Genomic DNA, 14,504 nt, shown 5'->3' with positions numbered 1-14,504 from the left:
CCTTATCCGACTCTTTGCAACCCCATGGACTGTAGCCCGCCGGGCTCTGTCCGTCAGATTCACCAGGCAGAATACTGGAGTGGGTTGCCGTTTCCTCCTCCGGGGGATTTTCCTGACCCAGGGATCAAACCCGCGTCTCTCTGTCTCATGCACTGGAAGGCGAGTCCTTCACCACGAGTGCCACCTCGGATGCCCAGGGGCAGCCAGGCTACTGCGCCCAGGATCGGAGCCCACAGAGCAGTAGAGCAGTGGCCGGCTCCCGTCTGTCCTGCGTGGGGACGTGGCCCGGCCGTTGGCAGGACGTTCTTGTGGTTTGCAGAGGAGGCCTTAGGGTCACTGCCTCCTCCCCAGGAATTGCCTTGTCATGTAGAGGTTAGGTGGTGCCTTCAGTGGGGTTGGTACAGGCTGGTCCGTGGATGAAGGAACTTGGGCTCCAACCATCTTTCTGATGGACTACTCGCCACACCAATCAAATTCTCTGCTCACTTGAGCCTTTTGGTTTTCTTATTTTTTATGCAGGGTTCAATTCTTACAGTGTTTCTTTTTATCATGGGATTTTCTATAAAAAGGGCTTCCCTGGTGGCTCAGATGGTAAAGAATCTGCCTGCAATGCAGGAGACCTGGGTTTGATCCCTGGGTTGGAAAGATCCCCTGGAGAAGGGAATGGCAACCACTCCAGTACTCTTGCCTGGAGAATTCCATGGACAGAGGAGCCTGGCGGGCTACAGTCCATGGGGTCACAGAGTCGGACAGGGCTGAGTGACTAACGCTTTTCTACAAAAGGCTTTGGGGCTGTGTTCGCCTGTGTCCCTTGGAGGGATTCCTCGCTGCCCCCGCCCCCGCGTTCAGCATCAATGTGTCTTCTAGACACAGGAGCTTTGTGAATTTTCTAGGGGAGAGGAATCAGACAGCCCAACTGAGACAGACGTGTGTTTTGAGGCCAAATACTTAAACCATCAAATGTCCAAACACAATGATTCCATCCTTGTGATTATGCAAAACAGTGTCTGGAATTGAGGTGTGATGTTTTCTCTCTTGATACGATGTGGGATAAGAAGAGGCAGCTGGCTCTTGTGAATTTGTTTTAAGTGGGAAGCTTTCATTATACCTCATCCCTCGAGTGTGTTATCAGTCACCATATATCTGCATTAACAGCTAAGCGCTTCACTTAGCACATGGCCTTGATAAACTTTAAGTGCATAAATAAAATTACAGGGTTTTACAGGTCTTAATTGGAAAGCTGTTTCGGATGCAGCTTTTCAGGATTCTGTTTTGGCCCCTTTGCCTGGGTCTCCACTGTTATTAAGACAAAACACTATGATGCTTAAGACCTTCATGTGAACTGAGGAGAAGAGATTTTCATCACCTGTTTCCTGCCGCCAGCATTAAATTTCATAGAGGAAGCCACAGGCGCTCTCTACTCAGAAATTTTTTATATTCGTAGTGTAAATTCTTGTTTCCTCCCCTAGATCTGATGATGGGCCAGGAACCCAGGTTACCAAAAGCTAGCAACCTCAAAATTTTTAACACTTTATTTCTAAGGAATGGTCTTAAGTGAATTAACATGTAGAGTTGTATGTTTACTTGTCAAGGGTCTTCAAAAAGCATTTCTCTTTTCGTAGTTTTGCTGGAATAAGTGGTGAAATAAATTTTGTGGATAGGAAGTTGTCTCTGCTGTCAGTGGAAGGAGCATAGCTTGGACTATATTTATCTGGGGGGGTTATTTTTGTTTTTCAAAAGAAGACTGCACAGTCAAGTCCTCCACGATCTTCTGGAAGGAATCTTCTCGTTCAGTTGCTAAGTAGTGTCTGACTCTGCGACCCCAAGGACTGCAGCACGCCAGGCTTCCTTGTCCTTCACTGTCTCCCAGAGTTTGCTCAAACTCAGGTCCATTGAGTCGATGATGCCATCCCAGGTATCTCATCCTCTGTTGTCCCCTTCTCCTCCTGCCTTCAGTCTTTCCCTGCATCAGGGTCTTTTCCGATGAGTCAGCTTTCCACATCAGGTGGCCAAAGTATTGGAGCTTCAGCATCAGTCCTTTCATTGAGTATTCAGGGTTGATTTCCTTTAGGACTGACTGGGAAGAATTGTAAGACTGTAGGAATAAGAGACACAGCGGTCCTGGGGACAGTGGGGCTAGGCGCATATGGGGAAAGCGAGGGACAGTCCTGTCGCCTGTCTTCCTGCGCCCGTCCAGACCTAGTGAGACCATGGCCCCACACTGCTCAGAGCAGCGTGTGTGGGGGCACAGATGGAGCCGGACCAGATGGAGCACCTTGCCACGAAAGGAACGTGGAAGGATCTGACTCAGGACCACATGTGGGGCACATGGTAGCAGCTTCATGATTCAAAGGCAGGGTGGTGAGAGGGATTATCTTTGTAGCCCCAGGGGACAGAGTCTAGATTTGGGTTGGGGTTAGAAGGGAAAGCTCCGGTTCCCAGAAGGAGGAACTCTGCAGCCCCCAGGGCCCGTCAGCAGGACTGCGGCGCCTTAGGAAAAGCGGGGCACCTGTCCCAGGCCAGGGTGCAGGCCTTGCGGTGCGGGAAGCTTCTGCCACGTCCCCACCTGCTGGCTCCTGCTGTGACTCAGAGTTAGCTGGTATATCCTTGGACATAGACGTAAAAACTCAAAATCTGGGTTTGCTTCTGGCATGTCACTGGCTCCTGGAAAAACATGGATTGTGGGGGACAGCTTGGGTGATATGGGGAGCTAGTTCATTAGAGGTTGCATAGCTAGTAAGAAGGCATAGCATTCATCCTAATGCTTTTAAATTCATAGTTTATTATAAGAAACAGGTAGCTGTCACAGGGAAAAGATACAAACACTGATTTCCAGCCTCATGGCCTTGGCTTTCTGGCAGTTTCCACATGGTCAGACTGGAAATTGATTGAAGTAGCTTATTTTGATTTTCTTACTCACAGTCACGTAAAAGCAGTGGGCAGCACACACTGGCTGCAGCTCCTAAGTTTTCTTTTTGTTTTTTGATCCCAGCGGCTGTTTATAAAGCACCATCCTGAATTCATGCAACTGCTCAGAGGTTCACCTACATGTGTGCCAGGGAAAAACAGGTGTAAAAACTTGACAAGTAATGATGCTGTGTGCCATCGCTTTATTTCAGTTCCCTTTCATTTTCATCCAGTGGCTCAGTGGAATTGATAGAGGAGTCTCAATAAACAAGATGAGGCAGTTGGGAAATAATAGATCCAGAGAGAGGTGTGTGTCTGCAGATACTTGGGCTCTGGCTCATTTGCTTTGTGAGAACCATCAGAGTGGAAGGTGACTTCTGAAAGCATTGCTGCAGCCGAGCTGTCACGGCAGCAGCCCTTCTACCCTGGGGCTGGGGATCCAGAAGCGTCTGAGACCGCTCAGCCCCTCAGATGGGTTTCCAGTGGAAATGGTGGCCGGATGGCTAGTGACCTCCTCATCCTCCTCGTCAGCTGTGGACAAATCTTCGTTAATAAAGGTACTTCTGAAGATAGCCTCCTAAGTCAGGAGACTCTTGGGTTGGATAAACATCCCAGAATTTTTACTTCCCTAAATGAATAATCTTAAGGGGTCGCATGCAGAATCAGTGCTTCCTCAGAAGTTTTGGAGCGTCTGTTTCAGAATTGGTTTGGCCCTGGTTTCAGAGCCTACAAAGTGGCTCTTTATGGCTTTTGGTTCAGCCCCTAAATGCCAGGAGGAGGGACTGTCTTTCCAGTCTTTCTTACTGCTCCATAGTCCCTGGTAAATAGGAGGCACAATGAGCTCTTACTTGCCTCAGTACATGCTGTGGTATGTTTAAAATAAAAACAATCATTTCTTCAGTCATACATTCAGCATCTCTTCAAGGAAGAGAAATCCTTTCTCAGCTCTGAGCTGGAAATTGATTCAGAGCTCGGTTCACATTGGTTTCTGAAAATCTGATCTCGATTCTACCCCAGTGCTTACAGTTCACTGAACACCTGAGAACAGTGTAGAGTGCATGTTCTTGTGGGTTTTTGTTTGGTTTCCAGTTCTGCACTTGAAGCTCCAGTAGTGACATGCTGGGAACTCAGACAGTCCCTGGCCCAGGGATGTGAGAGCATCCTGTCCCCAAGGAGGACCAAAGCGGTGTGCGTGCAGGTATACCCCGAGCTCCCCTAGTCCCGCCCCCGGATGCTCGCAGTCCCCTGGTTGGGTGTGGAAGGATGGCAGTGAACGTCAGGCTGGGACCTCGGTGCCTTTGAACACCTGCCGTTCGGAGCAGTGGGGTGAGGTGGTTGGGCATTCAGGAGAAATCAGGTTTGGCTTGACTGACGTCAAGCTCATTACACAGTGGCAATCTCGTTTTCTTTTTTTTTAATGTTCCCACTCTTGCTGGCAGCGCTACAGAAAGCCCTTTCCGAAAGCCTCAGCCTGATTTCACTATCAGCCACTTAACCACGATATTAATTTTTTTTCAGTTGTTGAACTTTTAAGATTTGGAATTACCCTCTGGGCTGGAAACTAGTTCTGTAGCTGAACCACAACAGTCTGTTAATCAAACACTGCACATCTTTCAGTAACTCGAGAGTTCTTTGGTGTTGAAAAAGGTCCTGCTTTCTACCTGCCTCTACACTGGTAGAGAAAAATAGATTAATCATACACCTTGTGGGTTTGTTTTTTTTTCCTGTAGGAAATCAGGTTACCGGTAAGTGCCAGATTTCATAAAATTGTCTGCAGGAGTGTCAGTGAGCTGTACTGAGCGTGTCTCAGTTTGCTGGCTCGCCGCCTCTGGCGCGGCTGCGCGCTAAGCCTTTGTGGGGTGCTGAACTGGGCCCTCGTCGCGGTGTGCGGGCTTTCTCTGGTCCGGGTGCGCACAGGCTCGGCGTGGGGGCCTCTTCTGTAGAGCACAGGCTCTAGGGTGGGCAGGCCCAGCAGTGTGATGCTTGGGCATCGGTAGGTGACCTGTGGCATGCGGGACCCTCGTTCCTGGACCAGGGGCTGGACCCGTGTCGCCTGCACCAGCCGGCGGATTCTGTAACCACAGGACCACCAGGGAAATCCTGCCTTACAAGTTTGGTTGAGTGGCTTTGGTTAGAAAATCTGGGCTCCCAGCAAGTTCCCAAGCTCAGGAAGACGCTGTGGGGTCAGAGCTGGCCTTGTGTGGGCTTCTGGCTATAGCTTTTGGACAGTCGTAGCTTTGCATTGGGCTTCCCTCGTGGCTCCGTGGGTAAAGAATCCACCTGCCAGGGCAGATACTGTGCCTGGGGTGGGAAGATCCCCTGGAGAAGGAAATGGCAACCCACTCCAGTGTTCTTGCCCGGAGAATCCTGTGGACAGAGGAGCCTGGCGGGCGACAGTCCCTGGGGTCGCCAGGAGTCGGACACGACTGAGCGGCAGAGCAGCAGTTTTGCGTTGAGAGCAGTTCCTGTTTGGCTGTGCCTTTTTGTCTTCTGTCCCCTCTCCTGGGTTAGTTCCCACCTTTATGAATGAAATGCCTTCTTAGATGCTGAAACTGCATTTTCTGTGGGTGAAAATACACCTCTTCACTACTATTTCCCCCTTGAAGAAGCTTTTATGTGTATGTAAAAATACTAACTTTAAAATGTGATCTTTTTATGTAGTAATAAGAGCTTTTGTTTCCAGTAGAAACACAGTTTGTTAGTGAAAATGAACGTTGCTCAGTCGTGTCCGACTCTTTGCGACCCCATGGACTATATATAGTCTATGGAATTCTCCAGGTCAGAATACTGGAGTGGGTAGCCTTCCCTTCTCCAGGGAATTTTCCCAACCCAGGGACAGAACCCAGGTCTGCTGCACTGCAGGCGGATTCTTTACCAGCTGAGCCACAAGGGAAGCCCAGGTAACATTTATGGCTATTAAGCACATTGCAGACAGCATAATGATGTTTCTCTTTCTTACAGAGATACTAATTTATCTTTTTGATAAGTGGAGTACATGCGGAGGGGAGCAGGCAGATAAAGTATCTAGAAAGGATTGTAGGATTGAGGGTGTTTTGTTTTTTTTTTCCAAGTATCCCCTGCCCTTTAATGCCACCAGCTCCAGGCTCACCTTCAGAAGACGGAGCCGTGGATCCCTTCCTCACTGCAGTGGTCAATGCTCTGGTCACTGTGGAGAAGAATTCCACAAACTGATGGTAAAGGAAATAAAAACCTTTGTTCTGGCTCCAACCAGTGCTGGCCTGGGACTGATAAGCTGACTCTCAGGTCAGCCAGACCCCCTCTCTGTCTTGCTAGGTTCTCAAGTGACATGAGGCCACATACGGCAGACAGACAGACACTAAACTAGTGAGGAAGCTAGGAAAAGGCTTCCCCGTCCTCCCCCGAAAAGGAGACTTTTGTCACTTAAGAAATAGTCTCTGAAACTTAGGTGGAAAAGTCCATCGTATTACAGATTAACAGTACCTTTCTAAAATACAGGAATAGGATGCTTCTGAAAATAATTAAAATAGAATTTTTGCCTTACAGTCTTACTTGAAAACCAATACTCTGTATACACATTGGCTAGTCTTTATTGCTGGATGCATGTTGGTCATTAAACACTTGAGGTTTATAAATTCAAGCAACGAGAAAAGTATTTACTCAAAAAACTGCCCCAAATGGTGATAGAGTAGCCCAGACAGATCAGTCTCCTTTGTAAAAGTTAATTTGTATTGTATGTCACTGTTCTATAGAAACTTGAAAAATACTCCTAAGAACAGTGGCTGGACTTCCTGCCGGCTCAGTGGTAAAGAATCCGCCCATCAATACAGGAGACATGGGTTTGATCCCTGGATTGGGAAGGTCCCGTGAGAGAAGGAAATGGCAACCAACTTCAGTATTCTTGCTCCTCCCGTGGAAAGAGGAGCCGGTGGGCTACAGTCCATGGGCTCACAAAGAGCTGGACACCACCGAGCAGCCAGAGAGCGGCAAGAGCAGTGGCTAGCTCTCTTCCCAGTCTGCTGCTGTCAGTCAGCAGGTGCTAAGCCTAGCCTAACCTGGCCATTATCTAAGGCGAAGAAGAATTTCCAGCTCCTGAGTGTTCTCTGCAGACGCAGGTCTGGGCCCCAGGACTGATCCCTGGCTTCTTCCCCCTCTGCTCAGTGTTTCTCAAGGTCTGGTCTGTGGACAGTCTGTTCCAGGAGCTTATGTAAGAACGTGGCTTCAGGGGCCACCTACAGACAAAACCCACCTGACTCTCCTGGCCAGACCTGGTAGATATGTTTCTGTGTGTTTATTGATGCTAACAGTTCATTACAGAACTCTTCTTTCTGTCGAAGAAGCATCTGCTTATTTCCTTACCCCACAAATAGCAAGACGTTTATCTCTAAGATGAGTAAGTCGCATCTGGTCCCCAAAGTTCCAGGTGCTGGGTTGATGCAGTCACTGGGTGCTCGGTTTGATACTGAACAGGCTCCCGTGGTGCTTCCAGCCGCCAGACCTCACGTGAGTCAGATAGAACCTCCTTAACCACACACGTCAGTGGGGGTTTTAAATATTGGTAGAATTGAATAAATTTCATCTACTGCGTAGGGGAAATTTACCAAGAGACCTTCCTCTGTTCTGTGTTGTTCAGTTGCTCAGTCGTTGCTGACTTTTTGTGACCCCACGCCAGGCTTCCCTGTCCTTCACCGTCTTCTGGAGTTTGCTCAAACTCATGTCCATTGAGTCAGTGATGCCATCCAACCATCTCATCCTCTGTCATCCCCTTCTGCCTTCAGTCTTCCCCAGCATGAGGTATTTTCCCAATGAGTTGGCTCTTCACATCAGGTGGCCAAAGTGTGGGAGCTTCAGGAACAGTCCTTCCAATGAATATTCAGGGTTGATATCCTTTAGTATTGAGTGGTTTGATCTCCTTGCTGTCCAGGGGACACTCAAGAGTCTTCTTTAGCACCATAATTCAAAAGCATCAATTCTTCAGCACTCAGCTACATCGATATGTAGCTACTGGGAAAACCAGAGCTTTGATTATACAGACCTTTGTTGGCAAAGTGATGTCTCTGCTTTTTAATATGCTGTATAGTTTTGTCATAGTGTTTTTTCCAAGGAGCAAACATCTATTTTGTGTTACAGAAATACAAAGTAGGAGTATCGTTGTCCAGAAGTTGTTTAGCATTTAGTTGAAATTTAGCCTATAATCCACAGGAGTGTAAGCTCATGGAGCAGGGCTGGGTCCTCTCTGGTTGCTGTGTCCAGGCCATCTCCTGAGTAGTGTTTAGCTCATGGGCATTCATATTTGTTGGGTAAATTAGTGAGTGTCTTAATTTGCTAAACTTCGGGTAACTTGCCAGCAGTTTTTTTTTACCAGTCTCTCATCTTTGGAAAACACGCAGTCTAGATTTCACAGACTCTTTGGATAATCGGCACTGTCTTCATTTCTGACTCTAGGGTTGGAGGCAGACTTACTCTCTCAGAGAGAGCCCAGGATAGTGAGAAATGAGCGGGGCGCTGGGATCCCGGAGAGGCGGGTGCTGGTTGGCTCTGAGCAGCCACGTGGCATCCTGGGTGCTGGTTTGCTCAGGTGTATCAGTGCCTCCCTGAGATAGTCCCAGAGGTACAGATTCACAGTGGGCATTCACAGAAAAGAGGCTTTCCTTTCCCTCCAGGGTCAGTTAACTTGGTAACAGCAGCTTCTAAGTTCAGGGGCAAAGCTCACGATCACTGATAATGTAAAAAGACAGTAATGGTTTGGTCCCTCTGATAGACAAAATCCTTAAAGAGCTACAAACCCAGGAGATCGGAGTGAACCGTGGCCTGCCATCTGGCATCACGTCTGAACTGAAACTGTTTTCTGCCAGTTTAGCCATTTAAAATGTAATTTTAATAGGCTTATACAGAGTAACGATGGAACTGTGTGTGTGATAAAGGTAGGCAAGGCAGTTTTCTGTGTGATGGGAGAGGTATTCAGGGGACGTGCCTGGCTTTTCCCAAAAACTTCCCTGACATCAGTGTTCGTGTTCTTTATGTGGGGTGCTTGGGGAGGGTCCCCTCTGGCTCGTTCCCAGCGCGGATAATCCGGGAGAGGATCCACAAGTGTTCCTGTGCACATGCGCGGGCACACACGCAGGGCGCCCTGCTTCTTTCAGCCTCTTCGGCGTCATCTGTTTCCCTCGGGTGAGGGCTGGGGGACAGAGAAATTGGGGCAAGAAATTAAGAGGACATGGCAAAAACTCAAAAAATTTACTTTTAACTGATCTTACAGAGCTCAGAACCCACACCACCGTTGTTTGTAATGATAAATAGAACTCCAGATACGACATACAAGAAAAAAAATTTTTTTAACGAAAACACAGAACAGGAAGCTGTACTCATGTTATGGCAGAATCTGATTATCATAGGTGCTGAAGTATTTCCCTGTGGTCAAAGGGGAGTGTGTGCGCCTTAATTGCCAGTGCAGCATGCCCTTTTTAACAGGAAGTTAGCAGCCGCACGCGAAGAGCAGCTGAGATCCAAGGATCTCCTCTCTCTGCCTGTTGCCCGTGTCGCCTGCCTGTACTCCTGAGTGTGGCGAGTGCTTTTCCTCGCGATCCCTGGAGGACACCATCTCCCTGGTGCTCCTGGGATCTCTGGGCAAATCACTTTTTTGCGTGCTCCATATTTTGGCTTGGCAGCGGGCTCATTAGCCAGCAGCTGAATGTACTGGGTGTGTTTGGGAATGACAGCTTAATGAAAGGGCGGACCTCCCTCCTCTTTGTCCTTCCAGAAGGGCTTTCGCTCTTACCCCCAGAGCATTTCCTCTCTCCGTGTGATGTTTGCACACTTGAGGCCATCTTTGTTAACTGCATTAGTATCAAGACAAAACATGCAATTACGCTTTCATTTGGCCCCGCAGTGGTGCTGGTGTGGACTGGCTGTGTTTGGCCTCCTTCCATGGAAACCAACTCATTCATTTCTCAGGTTTTTTCTGACTTCACTTTGAGTAGGACAGCCATTTCATCTCATATTCCTCTGTGTCGTTTTGACATTTTCCTAGGAATTTCACCTTACCTTATTATCAAAATATAGTTATTGTCTGGACAGCCTAACTTACGTTCTTGTATGTTTCAAGGGTAACTGGCTTCTCAGGTGGTAAAGAATCCATCTGCCAGTGCAGAGACATAGGTTCAGTCTCTGGGTCAGGAAGATTCCCCTGGGGAAGGACATGGCAGCCCACTCCAGTATTCTTGGCTGAGAAATCCCATGGACAGAGGAGCCTGGTGGACTACAGTCCACGGGGTCTCAAAGAGTCAGACATGGCTCAGTGATTAAACAGCAGCTGTAGCGTGTGTCAAGGCTGCTGGGCAGTATTGATTGTACCATTTCTGCCTGTCCTTGCCTTCACGAAATAGAGGTGTATAATTCATCGGCTGCAGTATGTTTAAATTTGGCACTTCTGAGTCTCCAGTATCCCTTATTCATGAACCAGAGGTTACATAGCAGAGCCTGCCACTGTAATCTTGAATGTGTGATTGTAGTTCTTGACATCTGGGAACATCCCATGTGTAGAATGGGCTGACTTCTGGAAACTGACCTCGGGACTTACTGAATGATCCATGGAAAACAATGTGATTTTTGTTCTGTCTGTTTTCATGCAGCTTCCATGAGGCAGTCTCAGGCTGTACCTGCAGATACACGCCCAGAGATATGGATTGCCCAAGAGCTACGGCGTATCGGAGACGAGTTTAATGCGTATTACCCAAGAAGGGTAAATGATGTTTTCTTTACCTCCTTTTTTGATTCTGTGCTTATTCTGGAAATGAGCAGTATTACCTAGGTGTGACCTTCTCTTCTTTCTCCATTCCCATTTTCCATTTCTTTTATAGCTCAACTTAAATGATAGCGATTAGACAAAATACAGTATGAGCCAAGGGGGGTTGTAGGAGCATAAACCTTTAACCCTCCATGCTAGAAGAAAAGGAAGTATTTATATATTTGAAATACTTCCACAAAAATATTAACGTAGTCTTGAAGCCAGAGGGGCTCTTTCTGTCCTCCCTTGAGGCAGTTTGGGTCAGAGGTAAAGAAATTTTTAAATTTCCATCTTTACGCAGCCAAAGGGAATGATGCCAGCTTTAAAGTAAGAGTCTTGGACTTTCCTGATGGTTCTGTGGCTGAGTCTCTGTGCTTCCAATGAAGGGGGTGCGGGTTCAGTCCCTGGTCAGGGAACTGAGATCCCACTTGCTGTGGGATGCAGTCAAGAAGATGAGGGGGAAGAGAGGTAGCAGTCTCCCCTGCCGTTTGCCGGGCAGTGAGTCGGGGCAGAAGCGCCTTCTGCCCTTCCAGTCCTCACTGCTCTTCTCAGGGCTCCATTTATTGAAATGCATTTAGAGGCCAGTTCTTCAGCCTATAATTCGGGGTATAAATTTTTTTATACCTCAAATTGATAGCACTGGAATTTTTGAGGTGTGCTGTTGGTTTAAAAGAAAAAAAAATCAGCCTTAGATCTTGGGCTGCAGACACTGTGTTTGTTTTGCTCAGTGGCAATGTATGTGACCATTTTGGACACCTTATTCTCATGGAAGACGTGTTAAACTGTGTAGGCTTTAACTCAGAGAGTTAGGCTCCTAGAAGCATGTGTGACTGCTTCTTGTAGGGGTTCACCAACACATGCGTGAGAGAATGTGGTTTCGGCTTGCTTACCTTTTTTCTGGGCTTCCTGGTGGCTCAGTGGTAATAAACCCGCCTGCCCATGCAGAAGACCCGGGTTTGATCCCTGGTTCCAGAAGATCCCCTGGAGTAGGAAATGGCAACCCACTCTAGAATTCTTGCCTGAAAATTCTGATGGACCGAGTAGCCTGGTGGGCTACAGTCCATGGGGTCACAAAGAGCAGGACACAATTTAGTGGCTAAACAGTGACAGTATAACATTTTTTCTGTTTCCCGTGTATGAAGGTGTTTGTGTTGATTTATCCAAAAGGAAGCCCTTAATTATTTTCTACAAAATAAAATTTAATGTCATTCTTTCTGTGTTCCTTCTCATCTGACTCCTTTTTTCCCAGACATCATGGCTTCATATAAACTCCTTTTAAAGACTCTGTTTTTTTTGTTTCTTCTGGATGGAATTTATGCTTTGGACACCCCAATGTTTTGTCCTGTTTTAAATGTTAGTCTTTTTTGTAGCTGGCTTTTGCTGAGTAAATGAATGGTTCCTGTAAAACTGCTTTCAGCCTTTCTTGTTTTCCTGTTATATACGATGCTTTCTAAGCTTTTGTAAACATACATGGAGATGTTTTCCAGTTACAAGTTATTTATTTCTCCAGTATAGAATTTCCACCAAGGAGTTAAGGGCTTTCAGAATACTCTTACTTGTTCCTCTTCATACCTTCTCTTGGGTGTGTATATGTGTGTTTGATGGGAAACGTGCTACTGTACGAGCCTGTCATTAGATGCAAGATGTCACAAGGATGAACGGGCTTCAGGGTTCCTTATGATGCTGTGTCTAGCTGGCAGAATGCCCCGCACCCTGATGGGAACCCGTTCACAGAACATAACCCCCTCTCAGCCTAGGTCTGCAGCGGCACTCCTCTTTGCAAGGTGCACTGTTGTGTAATGGGCCACAGAAGTTAGTGTTCCCCCAGTCCTCTGCCTCGGTTTCTCCGGTGGAATTTTGGGGTTACTGTGTGTGTGTATGGACTTGGCTTTCCCGCTGGACTTGGAGAGTGATCAGAAACAGGGCCCCAGGGTATCTGGGATGTTGGTCCTGGTGCTGAGGGGGGAAGGACATGTGTCCCTCCGAGGGGTAGGCCAAATGCATCCACCGTGATTCGGGCGTGTGTCACAGATCCAGCAGGAAGAGGTGACTTCAGTGGCCGTGGCAGCCGAACAGGATGAGCAGGGCTGTGACTGAGCGGCACAATGGCCTTGCCTCCCCCCATCTTTCGGGGCAGAGGATAGCCTTGGGACTCAGGTCTAGCTTGGGTGGGGCTCCCCGGGAGAGGTGAGGCTGTTGGGCCCTGGTGCCTTCAGAGTCCGGGAAGCTCAGGACACAGAGAACAGTCGTCAACTCCATCCTCTTGGGAGCTGACTGAGAGCCTTTGACCACAGAGCCAGATGGGTTTAAGGAGATTTTGCCCAAGTTTCTCTTTAAACTTCCGTGGAGTCGGTTGCCATTCCCTCCTCCAGAGACCTTGGGCTTGAACCTGGGCCTCCTGCATTGCAGGTGGGTTCTTTACCGTCGGAGCCACCAGGGAAGCCCTTAGGAGACACCGGTGACTCTACAACGGTCTCCCTGAGCCTTCCCAGATGGGCCTGGTCGATGCGTCTCCGGGCCTCCTGCATTGCAGGTGGATTCTTTACCGTCGGAGCCACCGGGGAAGCCCTTAGGAGACACCAGTGACCCTACAACGGTCCCTCTGAGCCTTCCCAGATGGGCCTGTCGATGCATCCCCATGGCTGGCCCTCAGTGGTCAGTGGTGAGGCTAACGTGGTGGGGTCGGGGCACAGCCATCCGCACATGGAGGCGATCGAGGTGGTGGCCAGTCCTGATCGTGTGCAAAGGAGACGCGGGCTGTCTGGCCGTGTTGTTACCTGCCTCTCCATTGAAGAAGGCAAAGCAGCCTCTAACTCTTCATGCTTCCCGCTCCATCTCTCTTGCCCAGTGTTATTGCACGGTTTAATATAGACGGTGTTCATGTTTTGTTTTTTTTTCAAATGAGATTCTCAGTGTTTTGGGTAAAATAAGTAGAAACTAGTTTCATTGCAATATCTTGCAATATTTTGTAATTATAAACCTTACTTGGCATCTCTCTTTTAAAAAAAGAACCAATGCAAAAATGCACTTGCTAATCATTTAAGAGACTAGGTTTCTATGAAGGCTGGAATATTGGGGGAAGAGTAGGGGACGGACTATAACTTAAAACGTGATTTTTCTAAAATGAAGCATATTCTCCAGATCTTATAAATAGCCAGTTCAAAGTGGCAGACTAAAACCCGGAGTGGTGACCCAGTGACCCCAGGCCTGCGGTCGCCTGTCTTGAAACTTGTCAGATTCCGAGTGGTCCATTGTCTGCAGACACGCTGATGGGCCATTGTTGAATTGCCGGGGGGGGGGGGGGGGGGGGGGGGGGGGGCGGGGGGCGCAGCTGGGGGTGGACATCTTACCAGGAAATGGGAGGCGTTTTGCTTTCAAGTTAGGCACTGTCTGTCCCCGGGAGGTGTCACTTCTTGGCAGGCAGAGTCCATTGCCGCTTAGCCACTTTATGGTGGGTCATGGCCTTTTAAATATTCGGTGTCCTTAGCTACTTAATATGGCTACAGTACCTTTTGTGGAGTGTTGGTCTTTTGTTGCCACAAGCCTTGCAAAGCCTGACAGGCCGCGTTCCCCTTTCGCAGTTAGAGCGCTAGGGGAAATTGTCGTGTGGTCAGTGGCCTTGAGGAGGGCGGGGAGCGGCCTGTGGGCCGAAGCTGTGGAGGCTGAATCCCTGAAGCAGGAGGTGAGAGAGGCCCAGGTGAGCTCAAAGCCCAGGTGAATGTTCCCTTCTCTTCCAGGGACTCTATGTCATCTCCCCAAACCACCCTGCCCGGGCAGGGGGACCCGTCACCCTACCTGATGGGAGTTTTATTGCTCCATGCATGCTGTGTTT

General features: G+C 48.4%; 1 protein-coding gene across 6 annotated transcripts in view; it reads left to right on the top strand.

Annotated features, from left to right (window-relative positions):
* The window catches only part of BCL2L11 (BCL2 like 11), a 79,949-nt gene that overhangs the window by 22,774 nt on the left and 42,671 nt on the right, over positions 1-14,504 (top strand). For all 6 annotated transcript variants that reach the window (XR_008200109.1, XM_052647947.1, XM_052647946.1 and 3 more), the window contains one exon: positions 10,518-10,627. Coding sequence is in view for 5 of the 6 variants with exons in the window: in XM_052647947.1 (XP_052503907.1) it covers positions 10,518-10,627 (110 nt within the window). In the remaining variant the exon portion in view is untranslated. The remainder of the gene's footprint in view (positions 1-10,517; positions 10,628-14,504) is intronic.

The sequence above is a fragment of the Budorcas taxicolor genome, chromosome 11, assembly GCF_023091745.1.
Source record: "Budorcas taxicolor isolate Tak-1 chromosome 11, Takin1.1, whole genome shotgun sequence".
NCBI lineage: Eukaryota > Metazoa > Chordata > Mammalia > Artiodactyla > Bovidae > Budorcas > Budorcas taxicolor.
Note: the sequence above shows the minus strand (reverse complement) of the source record. Positions and strands in the feature narration are given on the sequence as shown.